The sequence below is a fragment of the Peromyscus maniculatus genome, chromosome X (genome assembly GCF_049852395.1).
Source record: "Peromyscus maniculatus bairdii isolate BWxNUB_F1_BW_parent chromosome X, HU_Pman_BW_mat_3.1, whole genome shotgun sequence".
Lineage (NCBI taxonomy): Eukaryota > Metazoa > Chordata > Mammalia > Rodentia > Cricetidae > Peromyscus > Peromyscus maniculatus.
Window position 1 is genome coordinate 82351947 of NC_134875.1, and position 21760 is coordinate 82373706.

Below are 21760 nucleotides of genomic sequence, written 5' to 3' on the forward strand. Positions count from 1 at the left end.
GAGTGTGCTTTTATTAACACACACCAACTAGCAGCCAGCCAGCAAACTGAACTCAAATTGTGTGCAAGGCACTATGAGTTTCCACCAAGTGTGTAGGTCTGAGACTAACGATTCTCACACTCTGCACAGCAAAGACCTTCCTTGGCTTCACAGAACCATGGCATGTTAGCTCATCTCTCACTTTTTTTTTTTTTTTGTCCAGCTCAAGGTTCAATTCTTTCCTTTTACAGATGAAAACATTGACACGTAATTTAGGTCACTTGCCTGGCACCCACAATATTAAATAGATTGTTTCTTCATTAAGTCTGACTTTGACAAAATTCACAGAAAATGGAACATATTCTCAGGTTGCCATCATCAAAATAAAAAGGCTGGCTCAGAATCAGGTAAGGAAATGTTGGAGCAAGATAAGGATTACATACATACATACATACACACACAAACACACATATATATGCACACATACACATACATGGTAGGATATACTTATAGATATCCTTCAATTATTTTTAGATCACAAGTATATGAACAAGTAGTAATAAACTTATTCTTTACCATGAAAAATCTCCCAATTAGTTCACCACTCAAGGGAACCTGAATGATTTGATAGTTGTAAAATAGACCTTTTTCTTTTTTTTTTTATTTTTTAAAGAAGCAGATTTTTATAGGCATAATTAGAGTTAATTTCAATGAACTTGAACACTTCCAGTCAATTTAGTAAAAAATATTTCTGCTATTGAACTGTTCCAATTAATAAGGTAAGTATAATTTCTATATTTGCCTAGGACATACAGTAAATTCAAATTAAATATTGTTTGGGGTCTTTATGTTCAAGTAGTGGTTTAATTTTTAAGTGGCAGCTTATCTGTAAACAAAAAATCAAAGTGCTAATGATTTGTAAAGGTCATAGACATTTGAAAAGACCCAATTGCTGATAGGCTTACAAATGTTATTGAGCTTTACTTAAATTATCAAAGGCAACAATAACTCTCATTAAAAATGTCAATGCTAGGCATGAACACAGTTTAATTTCTGAGATAGTAGTGTTTACAGGTCATGCTAGTATATGAAACATGGACATTCAATTCTTAAATGAGTTTTGGTAGGGTCTTTAATCAATGACCATTGTCCTTCCAGAACTATGTTAAATTCTATGCTTACTAGCATTAAAATTACAGTAATTTTAAGTGAGTGACACTTTTATTCTATGATATTTTGTCATTAATGTATCACATGATTGGAAGATAAGTAAATGGGCTTAAATAAGAGACATACAATAACCTTGTGCTATCATGCCTAGTTAAAAAGAATAATTTCTAATAATCTACCTATTAATTCATTCTGCTTCCTTCCATATACCATGTTATCTTTGAAAAAGACAAGGCACTTTCCTGTCTACTTCTAAAGTTACAATGACCTCTTTCCTAAATTATTGTGGGGTAAGAGGGGAAAAGAGGAGAGGATATGTCTGAGATAGAGTTAATCTGCAAATGACATTTGTTCATATTTTTTATTAATAATATAGGTGCTACTTGCCTTTTGGACAAGCTTTAAAATGACCAGTTGGATCAATTTATATTTATATCTTGGACCAAATGAGAAGTAACAGAAACCAATGCTTGCTTGCTTTTTTTTTTTTTTTTTTTTTGGTTTTTTGAGACAGGGTTTCTCTGTGTAGCTTTGCGCCTTTCCTGGAACTCACTCTGTAGTCCAGGCTGGCATCGAACTCACAAAGATCCACCTGGCTCTGCCTCCCGAGTGCTGGGATTAAAGGCCTGTGCCGCCGCCGCCGCCACCACCACCACCCGGCTTTCTCCCTTTCTTTCCTTTCTGTCTGTCTGTCTCTCTCCATTCTCTTCCTTTCTTCCTTCCTTCCTCCTTCCTCTTCTTCCTTCCTTCCTTCCTTCCTTCCTTCCTTCCTTCCTTCCTTCCTTCCTTCCTTCCTTCCTTCCTCCCTTCCTTTTTTTTTTTTTTGAGACAGGGTCTCATTCTGTAGCCCTGGCCGGCTCCAAATTCAGGGCAATTCTCTTGCTTTAGCCTTTTAAGTGCTGGAATTGAAGGTGTAACCACCATGCCAGGTTTTCCAGAATGTGACTTAAAAAAAGTCTTAACTTGCAATCTCAAAGCCTGGTGAGATTTAAATGCTTTGGCAAAAACATGTTATTTTTAAACTTTTTTCCCTCTGGAAACTACCATGGCAGTTTAAAGGGATATTATGTATCAAAGAAATTTAAATTAAATTTTTTCAATCAAAACTAACTTTCACAAAATAGTTGGCTAACCCAGTGGAAAAATACAAGTTACATTCTATCCTGAGGCTAAAAGAAAAACAAAGTTTGGTGAGGGAGGAATTAGAGACCAAGGCTTACTCTGTCACATTAGCATGTGCTATGAATAATTTCAATGAAAAGGAATCTCTTCCCCACTCAAGCTACCCAAATTCTAATCACTTCCTTTAAGGGAAAGCAATGTGAAACAAAGTCACATAAGAAGAAAGGGAAAGAAAAATCAGATTGTTTTCTGGGTAGCTCAAGAAACTATGTTTAGTCCATCAGTATATTGAACAATAAAATAACATATTTATGAGTGAGTAGGTCCAGTTGAATTGACATATTGTAGCAAATGTTTTTAATGACAAATACTATTGTAACTTGAATTATACTTGGTCACCTCCAGATACAAGCTATTCCTATATTAATATCTGTTTCATGGAAACAATTCATTACACTTCTTGTTTTTTTTGTTTTTTTTTTTTAACAAAATGAAGTGTGATTTGTACATGGCAGAAAAAGTTACTATGATCACTATTTGGTCAAATTCTAAGGCTTGAGACAAAATGTAAGATTGCTGAGGGCTAACATTTACAAGTGATTATTTTACCAGTGAGAATTAAAGATTCTGTATTATAATGGAAATCAGTTTTGGTATTAAAATGTCACAGTATGAAGCATAAATTTGATGACATTAGCTGAAACATAAAACATAGATATGTTTTTCCCTGACCTTAGCTATAAAACCAGACATTGGGTATGCATTTTCAGAGGCTTCCTTCTTGTCTATAAAAATACACCTTCAATTTGCAGCAGGCAGACATATTTGCAGGCATACACAATATATTAGAACTTAGAGATTTGGGGTGGCTGGGTGACATTGGGGGATGGGGGCTCCAAATCAGGTGGAAATTCTGATGTTGGTGCAAACCATCAGAACCCCATATCAAAGTGAGTGTCTTTCCTCCTTCTCTGGTCAAGGACTAAGGATTTCAGATTAGGCATAACTTGGAACCGTGGCTTCAAAAAGCCTGACCTTGTGCGCAGAGACAATTGTTCTGTTCACTGGAGTGAACTTACTTAAAAGCAGGTAAGAGTGGAAGGACAAAGAGGATGTGTGTGTCAGTCACTGCAAATTACCCACCCCGCCCACAGACAGGCATTCACTTACAGTTGAGTTAATATGATGGAAAACTTTTGTTATATTATCATTTCAAATGGTAGTAGAACCAGGTGGTAATCTCACTCAATTGACTTGTGGAAAAAAAAAAAAAACTAGAAAAAGATGCAGGTGCCAATCAAAACATGTGACCATTTAACAAACAAATTTATCTAAATTTGACTTCTCTTTCCTCATTGAAAATTTCCAAATGTTTAGAAAAGATTCTCAAGCAGAAGGCTAAAAATATTGTATCAACTCTGACTGGCCCGACTACACAGTCTGTAGGTACAGTTTCTCAGCACTCTTTGTACACTAGAGGAACTGCAGAAGAGGCTAAACCATGCCTTTCATGGAGGCCTTGAGACCTCACAGGATTCAAAATCTCAAGACACTTGTTTTTTGAGACAGGTTTCTCTGTGTAACAGCCCTGGCTGTCCTGGAACTCACTCTGTAGACCAGGCTGGACTCGAACTCAGAGATCTACCTGCCTCAGCCTCCCAAGTGCTGGGATCAAAGGCGTGCGCCACCACCGCCTGGCTCTCAAGACACTTGAAGGTGGAAATTCTATGTATTTTCAAAGGAGGGAAAAGATACAGAAGGGAAAGGAAATGAGAGCTAACGCAGCCGTAAGATGAGTTGGATGTCAAATATTTTGGGGGGTGGAGTGGAGGATAAATGGAGAACAGTGAATTAAATGGAAAAAATAAAATTCTTGGTCTCAGGTGTAATGTAATCTTGTGGTCTGAACTAATGATATCAATTTTAATCCACTTCATTAGGAAGGGCAATCCTGCCCCACACCTGAAATTTAACATACTCATTTTGGCTCTGCCATAAAACAGCATGTTAAAGGTCTCTACATTCAAAAGGATGCTTGCAAACTTCATATTAAAATCTATGCGGAATTGTTGGCAATACATTAAGAATATTAATACATTCTGTAAACCACGGCATACCACATTTTACATTATGCAAAGAGACAATATTTACAAGTCTTTAGGAGTTTAAATATTTTATCCACTAACATAAGTGACAGTTTAGCAAAGTGCAGGAGGAAACCAGTGCTATTAATTGCATGTTCTTTAAAAGCAGAGTAAAACCATTTCTAAAAGCTACCAAAAGCATATTTGGGTGTGTCCAGTAAGGGATTCCAGAGCATTAAATAGCCTAGAAAATGATGCATATTTAGAAACAGTGAGTGTGAAAATCCTAAGGCAGCATGCTCAGAACAAGGGTTTTGTTTGTTTCTTTACACACCGGCACTGATGTTTTTAGTGTCAACTACATATACTTGTATATGTTTGTGTGTATTTATTTAAAAATTGAGAGTGCAAAACACAAGCCTCATTTAATAACAGAAAAGATGTGCAAATTGTCTTCTGAAATCAACACAAATCAAAGAATGAGAAGAATATTCTACTGTTGTAAAGAATAAACTGAACACAGCAAAGGAGACTGTCTCCATTCCAAGATCATCTACAAGGCACTAAGGGTAGGAAATGACAGATAACACAGACGTGACCGAACGAAACTCCTCAGTCGGGTCGGAAGATGGGGTATTTTGGTAAGAATTCTATTAGTATTACCTGTAAAAATAAAGACAGAAAATATATTAGCAAAATAGGTTTCACTTAGTGTACACAAACCTGCAAAGTCTAGTTGATTTCTACAGGATTGTACTTTCACCCTTAATTACAGGAAGTGAGTGAAATACACGAAACAGGTCTGCAAAGAATTCAGCACAAGTTGTGACAAACCAGGCCATTCATTTCATAAACGGAACTGGCAGGCAAACCTGCAAGGCAGCACGAACAGCTGTACTGCCTGACTCACAATTCTACTACATTTGTATATCCCTGGACCTTTGTATATCCTTTTATTTTCAGCCAAGTAGAAGAGATTAAAACTACTTTATACAGGGCTGGAGAGATGGCTCAGTGGTTGAGAGCACTGACTGCTCTTCCAGAGGTCCTGAGTTCAATTCCCAGCACCTACATGGCAGCTCACAACTGTCTGTAACCCCAGTTCTAGGCCTTCTGACACCCTCACGCTCCAGAAATACATGCAGGTAAAACACCAATGAACATTAAAAAAAAAAAAAAAAAAAAAAGCCGGGTGGTGGCGGTGGCGCACGCCTTTAATCCCAGCACTCGGGAGGCAGAGGCAGGGGGATCTCTGTGAGTTCGGGGCCAGCCTGGTCTACAGAGCTAGTCCAGGACAGGCTCCAAAGCTACAGAGAAACCCTGTCTCGAAAAACCAAAAAAAATAAAATAAAATAAAAAAAAAAAAAAGCCCTACTTTATACAGATTAGGAAAAAATTACCTGTTTTTAGTTTTCAATTAAAGCAGCTAATATTAGTTGAGGATTATTATTTTTTTGTAAGTTGTTTATGAAATAGGAGTTGCCCAAATGGATTGACAAGAAAACAACTGAATTGCAGAAAGGGTCACAAGATTTCTGTTTTTGTGAATTCCTGGCTGGCCTGGAATTCTCTATGTAGATCAAGCTGGCCCCAAACTCCACAGAGAGCTTCCTGCCTCTGCTGGAGGCAGAGCTGGAATTAAAAGCATGAGCCTCTTCTATTATTATGCTATTCTATTACCACCATGACAAAGGCAGTCCCATGTATCTTAGGCAGGCCTTGACATTACTCTGCAGCCAAGGATGACTTTGAACTTCCCGATTATAGGCAGCCTGCTAAAAGCGGTGCTGGGGACCAAACTGAGGTCTGTAGATGCCAGACAAGCACTTTACCAACTGCACTATATTCTCAGTCCTGGGATAGTTAATGATAAACATTGGAAATTTAGAAGGTCCATGACGGTGACTAGATAGATCATGTTGTTTGTAAATAGTGTTATGCTTTATGATTCAAGCTGCCTGTTTTATTTTCTTTTTGAAAAAAAAAATTTGAGATAAGATCTCATTATGTAGCCCTGGCTAGCCTGAAACAGAGATCCACTTGCCCCTGCCTTCCAAGTGCTGGGATGAGAGGTGTGTGCAATCACACCTAGCAAGATTGCACATTTCCTTTCCTTTCTTTTCTTTTCTTTTTTGTTTTTTTGAGACAAAGTTTTTCCATGTAGCTTTGGTGCCTGTCCTGGATCTTGCTCTACAGACCAGGCTGGCCTTGAACTCACAGAGATCTGCCTAGCTCTGCCTCCTGAGTGCTGGGATTAAAGCCGTGTGCCACTGCCACCTGGCAAGATTGTACATTTTCAGTAAAAATTCTTAGCCTATATTCAAATCTATCCTAATAGACTTTATTTATTCAATAGTTTATTCACTCCAAGTTAAATTTCAGCCAAGTTATCAGAGGTTAAGAGCACACAACTATCTGATGCCCTCTTGTGGCCTGCAGGGATATGTGCAAGCAGAACATTATAATAAATAAATAAATCTAAAAAAAAAAAAATCAGCCAAGTTAAAGAAAGACCAGATAGCTAGGAGGTGATGACACACACCTTTAATCCCAGCACTCGAGAAGCAGAGGCAGGAGGATCTCTCTGGATTTGAGGCCAGCCTGGTCTATAGAGTGAGTTTCAGGACAGCCAGGGCTACACAGTGAAACTCTGTCTCGAAAATCAAACCAAACCAACCAAACAACAGCAAAAACAAACAAACAAACAAACAAACAAACAAGACAAGCGAGGGATATGGGTCCAGAACTGGAAGTCAATTCCTATGGAAGGTGTTTCGATAAGCTTGCACCTCAGTGTATTTTGCTAGGCAGCCGCTGCTGTCAGTGCTGTATGTCAGGGTGTGTCTGTGCTAACAGACCTGAAGGCTGTACAGCATTACCAGCTGAGCACAGGAGCTGAGCCTGTTCTAAGAGGTACATGACCTACTCTAAGCTTTTAACTTTAGGTTGGCCACAAGTCTAAAGAAATGAATGGTGGCTTTTAAGCCCCAACAGACAGCAGTTCCAGCCGAGAAGCTAAGAGGTACCAACAACAGATGACAGACACAGTAAAACACTGCACTGGGGTGAAATCCCAAGAATAGAATTAAAGCAGCTTCATACTTACATACTCCATCATATTGCTACTTTCACATTTCCTTTTAGTCAGCTTCCAGTGCAAAGCCAGCTAAAAAGGTAGAGTTTGGTTAAGAAATTTTCCAACATCTTCGGCTAATTACAATGTACTGTGTTTGGGTAAGTTACTAAAAGTAAAATCTAGGCTTCGTGACATAAAATGGTACCTCAAATACCTTATCAAGAACATACGCTAATAACAGGATTAGTTCGTTAGTCCTTTGCGTGCTGGGTAATTCACTTAGTGCTTACTTTTTTAATTTGATAATACAAATACACAAATGGGGCACCTATTTGCCTTAAATTTCTTACCTTGTGGTATAATCTGTTATTTTCCCATTCTAGTAACTTCTGAATCGATCTTCTGGTCTAAGAAAAAGGATCAAGATTCCATGAGAAGATAAGCTGAACATTATAAGCTACATGTTTCTGTATTTTTTGTATTCTTGTAAGGCATTACTAATTTTTTTCTGTTTTTTTCTATTACAAATAAAAAAAAAAGGCACATACAAAAACTGCCAAAAGCCAAGTAAACACTTTGAGTGACTACTGTATACCTATAAAAGGAGATCTTATCCATCCATCCATCAATCCACTCATCCATCCATCCATCAATCAAATTTTAATTTATGCTTTTCCAAATGAAGTATGCATATGTGGTACATGGCCATGCACTGGATTTCTATGAAAGTTTATCGAGGGTTGGGGATTTAGCTCAGTAGTAGAGAGCTTGTCTAGCAAGCACAAGGCCCTGGGTTCGATCTTCAGCTCAAAAAAAAAAAAAAGAAAGAAAGAAAGAAAGAAAGAGAGAAAGAAAGTTTATCAATAGTGCTAATATAGAACAGCAGCAGTTGGGGGCCTCATACAGATGTTTGTGAACCTTGCTTAGGACTACAGGTGGTTCAGCACAGACTGTTTTCCTAGCAAACAGTGAAGCCTGAGCCGAGAGGCACAGCAAGGCAGGAAACTTTGGATATAGGGTTTCCGCACTCTAATCTGCTCAGTATGCATGCATTTTGTAGGAAGTAAGAAGTTTCTAAAGCTGTTGAAAACATCTTCCTTAGGACTACCAGGCATTTTTGATTCTTACTGAATACTAGAAAAGGTTTCTGATTAACATAAAAGAAGGAAAGGCCCTAGCATTTGCGAGGTGCATTCCTGTGAGATCTGAGCCAGTCAGGTGTCAGTGCCGCACAGTGAGATCCTGCCTCAAAATAAATACAGGGAAAAAAGGAAGGAAGGAAGGAAAGAAGGACCCATTTGAATAAAAATTAAGAAGAAAAATCAGTAGAAAGGTGAAAGATCTGTATTTTGATCATGAAATGAAGCATTATATTGTTGAACTGTCCACACTGCTTCAATTCAATACAGAAATGAGAAAGAAAATCTCAACATTTGTATGGAACTACAAAAGACCCCAAGAGCCAAAAGAATCTTGAGAAAGAACAAAGGTAAAGCTATGTCCTGATGTGAAACTGTAATTGAATGCATAATCAAAATAGTGAGACACTAGTGTCAAAGACAGACAAGGGGCTGGAGAGATGGCTCAGAGTTAAGAGCGCTCGCTACTTGTTCACAGGACTGGGATTCAGTTTCTAGCATCCATATTGGGAGACTTACAACCATCTGTAATTCTTACTCCAGGGGATGTGACACCCTTTTCTGAACTCCATGGGTACCAGCACACACACACACATACACACACACACACACACACACACAGGCAAAAATACACAACAACCTCCCCCATAGACATATAGAGCAGCAGTACAGAACAGAGAGCCTAAAAATAAGCCCCGACACCCACACACGATCGAGGAATTTTCAAAAAGGATAGCAAAATACACAATGGGGGAGGATAGTTTCCTGAATGGTGTTGGGAAACCAGATATATAAGGGTAAGAGTGAAGTTGGCCGCAGCTTATAACACACAAAAATTAACTCCGATTAATTAAAAGCTTAAATATCTGCTCAGAAGCTACAAAACTCCTTTTCAAAAAGATCGTAAGTAATAAGCTCCTTGACACTGCTCTTGGCAATGTTTTAATATTGACCCCCTCCAGAACAAAAAAACCAGGCCCAAACAAAACAAAACCAGAAATCCCTAGGCCCTCTCTCGACCCCATCAAAAAATAAAAACCACCACCACTACCAACAACAACAACAAAAAAAACCCAAAAACAAAAACAAACAAACAAAAAAAACCCAAAATATAAAACCCAGACAAGGGGAAAATCAAAAAGGGATGAAAAGGCAACACACACAATGGGAGACCATTATCTGCAAGTCATTTATCTGATCGAATCTCCAGGCATGTAAAGAACTCCCACAACTGAACAGAACCCAACAAAAGAAGCAGCAAGGAAGCGGCCCATCAGCAGAGTGGTCCCTACTGGTGGAAGAGAAAAAAACAACCCTTCCGGCTTTGATTTCAGGTCAGGAGCGGGAGGAAGAAGCCAGCCAGCCATTTTGGAAGTTTATTACCTAGTCCTGGCCCCTCTCCCTCTCTGTCTGCCTATCGGGGAATCTGTCTAATTCCTAGTTCTCAAAATGATGACATATGGATGTAAGGGACACCTGGAAGCCACCTTCCTCGTGGGTAGACAGTGTTTGCTGAGAGCAGCAAGCAGACTCCTGGAGTAGAAAGGTGAAATATGCACACGCCTTTAATCCCAGCGCTTGGGAGGCAGAGACAGAGGCAGGCGGATCTGTGTGAATTCGAGGCCAGCCTGGGCTACAGAGTGAGTTCCACGACAGTCAGGGCTACATAGTGAGACTCTGTCTCAAAAAAGTAATAAATATGTATAGCTATCTAGCTTTCTCAGAGTTAGGTTTTGTTTTACCTGTAGTCACTTCTGCTGTTGTGACACAAGGTGGCGCTCTAAGTCCAGATTAGTTCTTAACTGCTCTAAGTCTCAGCAGTTCTTTTTTTTTTTTCCTTTTTTTTTTTTTTTGGTTTTTTTGAGACAGGGTTTCTCTGCGTAGCTTTGCGCCTTTCCTGGAGCTCACTTGGTAGCCCAGGCTGGCCTTGAACTCACAGAGATCCGCCTGGCTCTGCCTCCCGAGTGCTGGGATTAAAGGCGTGAACCACCACCGCCTGGCCTCAGCAGTTTTTAACCTATGGGTTGCAAGCCCCACATCAGCCATCCTTCATATCAACTATTACATTACGATTCATAACAGTAGCAAAATTACAGTTATGAAGTAGCAACAAAAATAATGTTATGGTTGAGGATCACCACAGCGTGAGGAACTGTATTAAAGGTCACAGCACAACGAAGGTTGAGAACCATTGGGCCAGGGAAATGGTTTAGTGGTTAATGACATTTGCTGTTTTTTTTTTTTTTGGAAACAGGGTCAATTTTGTGTTTTGCCTGTTGTCACTTCTGCCTCTGTGACACAAAATGGCATTCTAAGTCCAGGTTTCTGCTACAGTCTCATTACTTCTCAACCTATGGGTCTAGACACCCCACCCTCTTTTTTGAGACAGGGTCTCACTATACAGCCCTTGCTGTCCTGGTAACTCACTGTGTAGACCAGGCTGGCCTCAAACTCACAGGGGCTTTGAACTCATAGAGACCCACCTACTGCTGCCTCCTGAGTGCTGGGATTAAAGGCGTGTATGAAGCCTGGCCAAATTTGCTACTCTTGCAGAGGATCCAGGTTTGGTTCCCAGCACCAGAGTGGCAGCTCACAGTTATCTGTAACTCTAGTTTCAGGGGATCCAATGCCCTTTTCTGGACTCCATGAACAACTGGTACACAAGTGGTCCACATCCATACATACAGGCAAAACACCTATACACATAAAAATAGATAAAATAAGAAATTAATGAATAATCTTCTACATAGACATCATTTGACCTAGATGGATTCACTGCTGAATTCTATGAAATTAAGGAAGAAATTAGTATTTCTCTGCAATATCATCCAAAAGAGAGGAGCAGAGCAAATATTTCCTAACTTAAGTCTATAGAGCCATTATTTCCATAGTACTCAAACCAAATAAAGATGCTATATAAACATATACCTATAGGCTAGCTAGTATTTCTTTATGAACAAAGTCACAATAATCCCAAATTAAACATTACAAGTACAGTAAGGTATTATCACAGCCTAGTGGGATTTGAAAATCAATTAATCATGTTAGCAAATGTAAAGAAGAAAAATCACGTGATCATATACCAATACATTCAGGAAAGGCTTTTGACAAAATAAAAAACAGAGTAAAGTAGAATAGGAAGGAATTGCTTCAACTTGATAAATAATATCTACAAAAAGTACAGCTAAGTTTATAGCTAAGATCACCTATGAAACAGCTGAGGTCCACTGCTATAGGATGGTCTGTATGGCAAATGTGTTGCTCTGATTGGTCAATAAATAAAACACTGATTGGCCAGTGGCTAGGCAGGAAGTATAGGCGGGACTAACAGAGAGGAGAAAAGAAAGAACAGGAAGGCGGAAGGAGACACTGCCAGCTACCGCCATGACAAGAAGCATGTAAAGACGCTGGCAAGGTATAGATTTATAGAAATGGATTAATTTAAGATAAAAGAACAGTTAGCAAGAAGCCTGCCACGGCCATACAGTTTGTAAGCAATGTAAGTCTCTGTGTTTACTTGGTTGGGTCTGAGCGGCTGTGGGACTGGCGGGTGACAGAGATTTGTCCTGACTGTGGGCAAGGCAGGAAAACTCTAGCTACACTGCATAACCAATATTCCTATTAAAAATCACAGTGAGGCCAGGCAGTGGTGGCGCACGCCTTTAATCCCAGCACTTGGGAGGCAGAGCCAGGAGGATCTCTGTGAGTTCGAGGCCAGCCTGGTCTACAAAGTGAGATCCAGGACAGGCACCAAAGCTACACAGAGAAACCGTGTCTTGAAAAACCAAAAAAAAAAAAAAAATCACAGTGAGCCGGGTGGTGGTGGTGCACAACTTTAATCCCAGCACTGGGGAGGCAGAGGCAGGAGGATCTCTGTGAGTTTGAGGCTAGCCTGGTCTGCAGAGTGAGTTCCAGGACAGCCAGGGGCACTCAGAGAAACCCTGTCTCAAAAAACCAAAAACCAGAACCAAAAACTAAACAAACAAAAAATCACAGTGGTTGTCATAGCTAATGTGATGGGATAAGAAAGGCAGAAAGAATGGGGACGTGTATTTGGCTGCTCAGTCCTGTATCAGTTACCATAGAGACGGTGGCTTATGAAAAGCAGACATTACTCCTCAGTTATCACCATAACGCTGGAGCATCCAAGATCATATTGCCTGCAGACTCAGGGTCACGTGAGGGACCAATTCTTAGCTCATGCATAGCCATCTTCTTGCCGTGTCCTTTTTGGCAGTGGGGTGAGACAGCTCTCTAGAGTTTCTTTGATAAGGAAGGGCATTAATTCTATTCCTAGGGCCCTGTCTTATGACGTAATCACTTCCCCAAAACCCGACCTCTCAATACCATCACATGATGACTAGCTTTCAACAGAGGAATTCTGGGAGATGTAAACATTTAGGCTGTACCATTTCGCCCTCCCCTGTCCCCAAATTCATGTCCTGTTATGCAGAATGCATTCATTCCATCCAGGAGCCCCCATTCCAGCACCAACTCAAGTGGAATTTGAAATTACAAACATAATACTGTTTCCTTGAGTATCCCACAAATAGAAATACTAAAGTAGAAATTTACTAAAATATAAAGGAAACTACAAACTCTGAGGAAAGAAATAAAAGACTATCCAAATAAATGAGATAGTCCATGAACACAGATAACTAGACTCAATATTGTCAAAATGTCCAATTTTCCCAAATTAATCTACATATTTAATGTACTTTCAAAGTCCCAGGAAGTTTTCATGAGAATATAAACAAACTGATTCTAGAGTTTATACAAAAAGGTAAACATCCAGAGTAATCAACAAAACACTACAGGAGAACAAAGTCAGAGAATGGATACTACCTGGCCTGAAGACTTAGTATAAAAGGTACATTTAAAAAAATATTTATTCATGTATTTTATGTATATATGAGTGTTCTGTTTGCATGTACATCTGCACACCAGAAGAGAGCATCCGATCCCATTATAGATGGTTGTGAGCCACCATGTTGCCATTGCTGGGAATTGAACTCAGGACCTTTGGAAGAGCAGCCAGTGCTCTTAAATGCTGAGCCATCTCTCCAGTCCCATAAAAGCACATTAATTGAGCAATGTGCTACTGATAAAAACAAAACAAGAAAAACACGATTACAGCATTAATGGGACTGATTAGAGGTAGAAGAAATAGATGCACATAAATCTACAGCCATCTGAGTTTTGACAAGTGATGAAAGACATTTTATTGAAGACAGGATAGTATAGTCTTTTTATACATAGTTCTTGAACAAGTGCACATTCACATATAAAAATGAATCTGTTCAAAGACCATGGACATAAATGTAAACTGCAAAACTATAAAACTCTTATAGTATAACCTAAAACAAAATCAAGGTGACTTTAGATTTAGCAATTGATTCTTAGATACTCAACTAAAAGGAAAATGTAGGAGAAACAAAAAAATCTATTATGTTGAAATCAATAAAATTTGAAAATTCTGGTATAGTTGTAGTAATATTGTGTTTCCCAAAATATTGTGCACCCTAATAAACTTATCTGGGGTCAGAAAACAGAACAGCCACTAGATAGACACAGAGGCCAGAAAATAGAGGCACACACACCTTTAATCCTAGCATTCTGGAGGCAGAGATCCATCCGGATCTCTGTGAGTTTAAAGCCACACTGGAAACAGTCAGGCATGGTGACACACACCTTTAATCCCAGAAAGTGAGCCTTTAATCCCAGGGAGTGAGGCAGAAAGCAGAAAGGTATATAAGGTGTGAAAACCAGGAACTAGAGCTGGTTAAGCTTCAGGCTTTCAGCAGCAGTTCAGCTGAGATCCATTCAGATGAGGACTCAGAAGCTTCCAGTCTGAGGAAACAGGATCAGCTAAGGAATTGGCAAGGTGAGGTGGCTGTGGCTTGTTCTGCTTCTCTGATCTTTTAGTGTTCAACCCAATACCTGGCTCCGGGTTTGTTCTTATTAATAAGACCTTCTAATAATTTGCGCTACATCTGGCGCCTAACTTGTCAGGTACGAGTTCTCAAAAAAGCTACTTGCCTGTGGCCTTGTGGGCCCAAGTTCAGGTTCAGTTCAGGGTACCCGAACTACCCTCAGCCAGTTGTGGTGGAGCATGCTTGTTGGATTTGCTGAAGGAGGGAGAGGCAGGAAGATCCCGGGTTTGAGGCCAGCCTAGGAGGCTTGCTTTTAAAGAGAAGTTTCGGCCAGGGTCGAGCCCCAAAGGTGACGGCAGGACCATGGAGGCAGTGGCTGCTGCTCCGAGTTGCTGGCTCCTTCTCATCCTGTTGGTGACTGCGGTGATGCTGCTACCTGGGACAAAGGGTTTACCACTGCTTGTTCAGAGAAGAATTGCCAGGACCATCGTGTTACCAGAAAGCATCCACAAAGGTCAGTTTGGAAAAGTTTGGCAAGACAAATGGTGGGGAGAAATTGCTGTGAAGATATTCTCTTCTAGGGAAGAACATTCATGGTTTTGAAAGACAGACATTTATCAGACTGTGATTGCTCCAAACCACAGAGAAGGCACCAAAAAAAAAAAAAAAAAATTAAAAAAAAAATTCTGCAGGGAACCATGGCCACACCTAACAGGAACTTTGAAATCTTCAAAAGGATGATGGGACCTCATAACGATGATTCCACAAGGACTATGATAAAGCCACTAATCTGATTAACACCATGGAAAGATTGGCTTTGGACTACAAACTGTTCAGGACAATTTCAAGATGGCTAGCTGAGATGATCCAGATTCATAGACTACTCGAACAAGGACTTGAGACAAGCCCTACAATTTCCCATTATGCAGAGACTGGACAAATGATACAACTACTTCTCCCAGGACTTGACAATTAGCCCAAAATCTTTCTTTTCAAGATCCCCTAAAGATGTCTTCACCCCCAGAAAGCAGGAAGTAATTTTAAGAAAACTACGTCCATATTCCCAAGAGGTGGGGTGGGTGTTTTTTGGTCATTCAATGACTTATGGATAATTGTTATTATTTATGATGGTTGGTTACAAGTTGTTAATTGTTAATGGTCAGGAAAAAAGCTGAACAAGGATATTAGATTCAGAGTTTTTGTTAAAAAAAAAAAGAAAGAAGAGAATATAGATATGAGGTAGATCATTGAATCTACTCTGAGAAAAAAGATAAAGAAATAATAGGATAAATGATTATCATTGAATCTACTCTAAAAAGAAAAAAGGGAAGACATAAAAATGACAAAAGGTAGATTATTGAATCTATTATGAAAAGATAAAAGAGAGAATATGGATATGATGAGATAAAAAGGTCAATTATTGAATCTACTTTTAAAAAGGAACTACCTGTTTTAAATAGTAATGATTTTTTTTTTTATTTTTCGAGACAGGGTTTCTCTGTGTACCTTTGTGCCTTTCCTGGATCTCGATCTGCAGACCAGGCTGGCCTTGAACTCACAAAGTTCACTGCCTCCCAAGTGCTGGGATTAAAGGCCTGCGCCACCGCCCGGCTCTTTCTTTTCCTTCCTTCCTCCCTTCCTCCCTTTCTCTCTCTCTCTCTCTCTCTCTCTCTCTCTCTCTCTCTCTCTCTCTCTCTCTCTCTCTCTCCACACACACACACACACACACACACACACACACACACACACACACACACACACACACACATATAGTTGAACAGTATTAAGAGAAAAACAATTAAAATTGGACATAGCTCCCTCAGCCCCTGTCTTGGTAGAAAATGATGTCCCTTTGAAAATGGATGGGTAAGCATACTCTGGAAGGTGTGTAGTCTTTTTTTCTTCTTCTGGAGACATCCCATAACTGAGCTATTAAAAATGGGGATAGCTGGGCATGGTGGCACATGCTTTTAATCCTAACATTTGGGAGGCAGAGACAGGTCAATCTCTGTCTGTGAGTTAGAGACCAGCCTAGTCTACAAAGTGAGACAAAAACAAAAAGCCCAAACTATAAAACCCCCAAATTAAAAAACACTACCACCACCACCACCACCAAATTCCCAAACAGACAGATATTATGAATAGAGCCCTCTTCAAAGAAGATACATAAACGGCAAGTAAGCACACACACACACACACACACACACACACAAATCTGCTCAATGTCATATGCTCTGTAGAACTGGAAATCAGACCAATTGTGAACTATCATTGAACATGTGTTAGAATGACCAAAATCTAAAATACTGACACCACCAAATGCTGGGGATGATGATGTGGAGAAAGAAAAGTTGTATTCACTGCTTGTAGGAATGCAGAATGGATTGATACTATGGAAGGCAGTTTGGCAGTTTCCTTCAAAGCTAAACATACTCCTACTGAATGATCAGTGTCACCCCTCTTGGTACTTATTCAAATGAGTTTCAAAGATCTGCTCACTCACCTTTATGATTGCCAAGTCTTTTTTTTCCTCCAGAGCTGAGGACCAAACCCACTGAGCTAAATCCCCAACCCCGATTGCCAAGTCTTGAAGAAACTAAAATGACCTTCAATAGGTGAACAGATGATAAACAAAGCATGGTATACTTAAACTGAGTGATATCATCCAGTGACCACCAAGGATAGATCTGGTGAAATGAGCTACTAAGCCAAAAAAAAAAAAAGTTAAAGAACTTTAAATATATACTGGTTAAGTGGAGGAAGCTAGCATAAAAAGACTATCTGAAATAACTTTAAGCATATGTTTCTAGAAGAAACAGAAACATTAGAGACAAAAATTCAGTGACTGCACAGGATTTGGAAGTGGGAGAGAGGTAGGAACAGGTATAATACAGTAGATACTTAGGGCAGTGAAACTACTATTCTGTATGACACTGTGATGACAGAATAATTAGCTGTCAAAACCCATAAAATGTAGACTACAGAATGAACCCTAATGGAGACCATGAACTTGACTTAATTATAATGTAGCAACACTGGCTCATCAATTATAAAAATGGCATCACACTAACACAAGATGCCAACAGTAGGGGATAACAGGTTTATGAGACTTCTGTATTTTTGCTCATTTTATTCCATAAACCTAATATTGCTTAAGAAATATACTAACTGGGTTGGTTATATAATAACTCTAACTAACTATATATAATAAATATACTAACTCTTAACTCAGTGGTTAAGAGTGCTTGTAGCTCTTCCATAGGATCTGATTTTGACTCCCAGCACCCATATCTCAAAGCTCAGCACTGCCTATAACTAGCTCCAGGGGGATCTGATGCCTCCGGGCTGTGTGGGTTCCTGTATTCATGTGTATACTAACTGCCCTGCATGTAATTAAACATGAAATACATCTAGAAAATAAATGCTAGTAAAATCAAACACACACAATAAAAACTGACATTATCTACTGTGTAAAGACTTATAAGACAGGCTAAGGATATTAAGTTTTTAATTTTTATTTTCTGTGTATGAATGTTTTGCTTGCATGAATACATATGTACCATAGTTGTGTCTGGTGCCTGAGAAGGACAGAAGAGGGTGTCAGACCTTCTAGAACTGGAGTTATAGAACATGGAAGATTGTGAGCTGTCATGTGGGTGCTGGGAACTGAACCTGGGTCCTCTACAAGAGCAAATCCTCTTAACCACTGAGCCATCTCTCCAGCCCCACTTAGGAAGCTTATAAAGCCTAAACCAAGTGACAGTACACATTAATTTGAATTTATTAAGAAGAACAGAGAACTCTTATGCTGTGGGATGTCCCACTGTCCAGGAAGCAGCATGTAATGGCACACAGGTAAAGCCATGGAACACGTGGTGACATATAGATTGTAGTGGGTAGCCATTCCAGCTTGGATCTGGAAGCTCCAACCCCCATTGAGACTCTGGCAACTGTCACGCCTACGAGGTGGGGCGAGGGGAGGTGCTGGAAACCTGAGAGCTGGATGGGCAAGCGCTCTCTCTGGGCGCGCTCTCTGCGCCTGGACCCTGGATGGTGGAGATTGATTGTGTAGAGCTCCAGAGAACACTGCTGGATTGCGATACGCCTTCCCCAGACCCCCGCGACCTATCCATTCCTTCATTTGTAAGTCATCCACTAAATAAATCTTCCTTTTAACTACGTGGAGTGGCCTTTATAATTTTCCCCAATAGATAACCATTCCTTTGTATATAGTCTTGTATTAGTTTAGAACCTTCTTATTTAGACAAAAAGGGGGAGATGTAGTGGGTAGCCATTCCAGCTTGGATCTGGAAGCTCCAACCCCCATTGAGACTCTGGCAACTGTCACGCCTACGAGGCGGGGTGAGAGGGGGTGCTGGAAACCTGAGAGCTGGATGGGCAAGCGCTCTCTCTGGGCGCGCTCTCTGCGCCTGGACCCTGGATGGTGGAGATTGATTGTGCAGAGCTCCGGAGAACACCGCTGGATTGTGATACGCCTTCCCCAGACCCCCGCGACCTATCCATTCCTTCATTTGTAAGTCATCCACTAAATAAATCTTCCTTTTAACTACGTGGAGTGGCCTTTATAATTTTCCCCAATAATAGATTAACAGAAATGGGCTGAGTTTAAGTGAAAGAGCTAGTCAGTAATAAGCCTGAGCTAATGGCCATACAGTTTGTAAATAATATAAGCCTCTGTGTGTTTACTTGGGTCTTAGCGGCTGCGGGACTGGTGGGTGAGAGAGATTTGACTGCAGGCCAGGACACAGGAAAATTTCAGCTACACTCTTAAGAGGCCGAATGAATTCTAAGCACACTCTTAAGAGACCAAATGAATTCTAAGTAAAAAGGCAATGTGTAATAAAACTAATACAAGACAAAAACATAAACTTGAATGCAGCTAGAGAGAAGTAATCTGTTTCAAGGGAGCTGCCATGAGATGAACAACTCATTTCACATCAGAGGCCAGGAAGGTCAGAGGCACTGGGCTGATATATCTTAAGTGCTGAAAGAAAAATTGTCAACCCAAAATTCTATGTCTAAAAAAAATTATCCTTTCACAAAAGGGAGAAATTTAAAAAATCCCCAGACAAACAGGGATGAGGGAGCTCATTATCATATGAACGGCATGCCTGTTAAGAGATTCTAAAGGGAGTCCTTTAAGTTAAAATGAAATGATACCACCAATAAAATACCAAGGATATGAATACATATTTAAAAAAAAAACAGTTCTGTTGCATTTTAGTTGGTAACTTCTCTTTGGATTTAGAAGATGAATCATAAAATGAAATTTATCTATCTGTATTAATGGGCCCATAATATTCAAGATGTAACCTGGGACAATAACAACATAAAGGCAGAGGTGAGGACATACATAGGAGCAGAGTCTGTGAACTATTAAAGCTAAACGGTATTTAGTCAAACTAGTGTGTTATAAGGTTGGCATGTAAAAGGACGTTTCCTGTCCTGACTGCCTGTTCCTAAATACCTGGTAGCTGCTTCCCAAATTACCCACACAGAGGCTTATATTAATTGTAAATGCTCAGCTGATAGCTTAGGCATGTTACTAACTAGCTCTTACAACTTAAATTAATCCTTTTCTATTAATCTATGTATTGCCACATGGCTTGTGGCTTTATTCCTCTAGCACGTCTTGTTTTCTGGGCAGCTGGCTGGTGTCTCCCCGCCCCCTCATTCTACCCTCCTTCTTGCCATTATTCTCAGTTTGGCTTTTCCACCTAACTTCCTGCCCAGCTACCAGCCTGTCATCTTTTTATTAATCAGTGAGAGTAATACATATTCATAGTGTAGATAAGGACTGTTCCACAGCATTGGGGTTAATTGGAACCAATAAGAAAATAACAAAAAATATACACAAAAAGAAATCAGAAGATACATGGTTGTTGAATGTGAAATGAACCTGTAGGCTCATGTGTTTGAACCCTTGATCCCCAGCTAATGTTGCTGTCTTGAGAGGTTGTGGAACCTTTGGGGAAAGAGGTGGGTCACTGAGGTAGGCCTTCGAAGGGTCTAGCCTGGTCATGCTTCTGACCTGAGTTCTCTACTTCCTGATCAACCATGCCATGAATGAGCTGCAAATTCTCCTCCTCCTCCTCCTCCTCCTCCTCCTCCTCCTCCTCCTCCTCCTCCTCCTCCTTTTTCTGAGTTAGGGTTTCTTTGTGTAACAATTCTGGCTGTCCTGGAACTCACTTTGCAGACCAGGCTGGCCTCAAACTCACTGAGATCCACCTGCCTCTGCCTCCTGAGTGCTTTGGATTAAAGGTGCCACACTGTCTGGCTCAACCTGCAAATTCTTGATGCCATGGACAGAGTTGCAACACCATGTCATCCCTGACTCGATGGACTATATTCCTTGAACTCATGAGCCAAAATAAATCCTTCCTTCCTTCTTTAAGTTGCCTTTGTCAGGTATTTTATCACAGAACATGAAAATTAAACCAAACAATACTTCACAACAAAAATCAGTTATACATAAGATAAGGAGCTGCAATAAGATTACTTCTGCTGCAATAAAACACCATGACCAAGGCAAATTAAAGAAGAGTTTATTTGGGCTTACAGTTCCAGAAGGTTAGACTCAATGATGGCAAAGGGAAGGCATGGTGGCAGGTGCAAGAAGCTGAGGGTTGACATCTTGACCCATAAGCGCAGAGTAGAGAACTGGGAATGAAACGTCAAAGCCCACCCACAGTGACATACTTCCTTCAGCAAGGCCACACTGCTGGGGATGTCTTTCTTCATGCTGTGAATGTGTTGCTCTGATATGGTTGATAAATAAAATGCTAATTGGCCAGTAGCCAGGCTGGAAGTATAGTATAAGTGGGATAAGCAGAGAGGAGAATTTTGGGAACAGGAAGGCTAAGTCAAGAGTCACCAGCCAGACACAGAGGAAGCAACATGTGAAGGCAGTACTGAGAAAAGGTACCAAGCCATATGTCTAAACATAAATAAGAATTATGGGTTAATTTAAATGTAAGAACTAGTCAATAGTTAGCCAGAGCTAATGCCCAAGCAGTTTTAATTAATATAAGCCTTTGTGTGTTTACTTGGGTCCAAGCGGCTACAGGGCCACGGAAGCCAGGCAGGACCAGGAAAACTTCAGCTACACCACACCTCCTAAACTTATTCAAACAGTGGCACCAACTGAGGTCAAAGTACTCAAACATCTGATCTTATGGAGGATATTATCATTCAAACCACCACTGGAGGTAACAGAGGAATTGAGTGACAATAAAAGTATGACAGATAAAAAACAAATAGCAAAATTGAAAAAGGAGATCTTTATAAGCTGAATTC

The 21760-nt window shown here is 40.0% G+C and overlaps 1 protein-coding gene across 2 annotated transcripts in view; it reads right to left on the reverse strand.

Moving 5' to 3' along the window:
• Positions 1-2728: 2728 nt before the first annotated feature.
• The window catches only part of Chic1 (cysteine rich hydrophobic domain 1), a 45430-nt gene continuing 26398 nt past the window's right edge, over positions 2729-21760 (reverse strand). Inside the window, exons 4-6 of one of the 2 annotated variants that reach the window (XM_006991576.4) lie at positions 7782-7838; positions 7462-7521; positions 2729-5018 (exon numbers count right to left, since the gene is read on the reverse strand). In XM_006991576.4, the coding sequence (XP_006991638.1) occupies positions 4968-5018; positions 7462-7521; positions 7782-7838 (168 nt within the window). In that variant the 3' untranslated portion in view covers positions 2729-4967. The remainder of the gene's footprint in view (positions 5019-7461; positions 7522-7781; positions 7839-21760) is intronic. The other variant, XM_042269679.2, reaches the window with a different exon arrangement.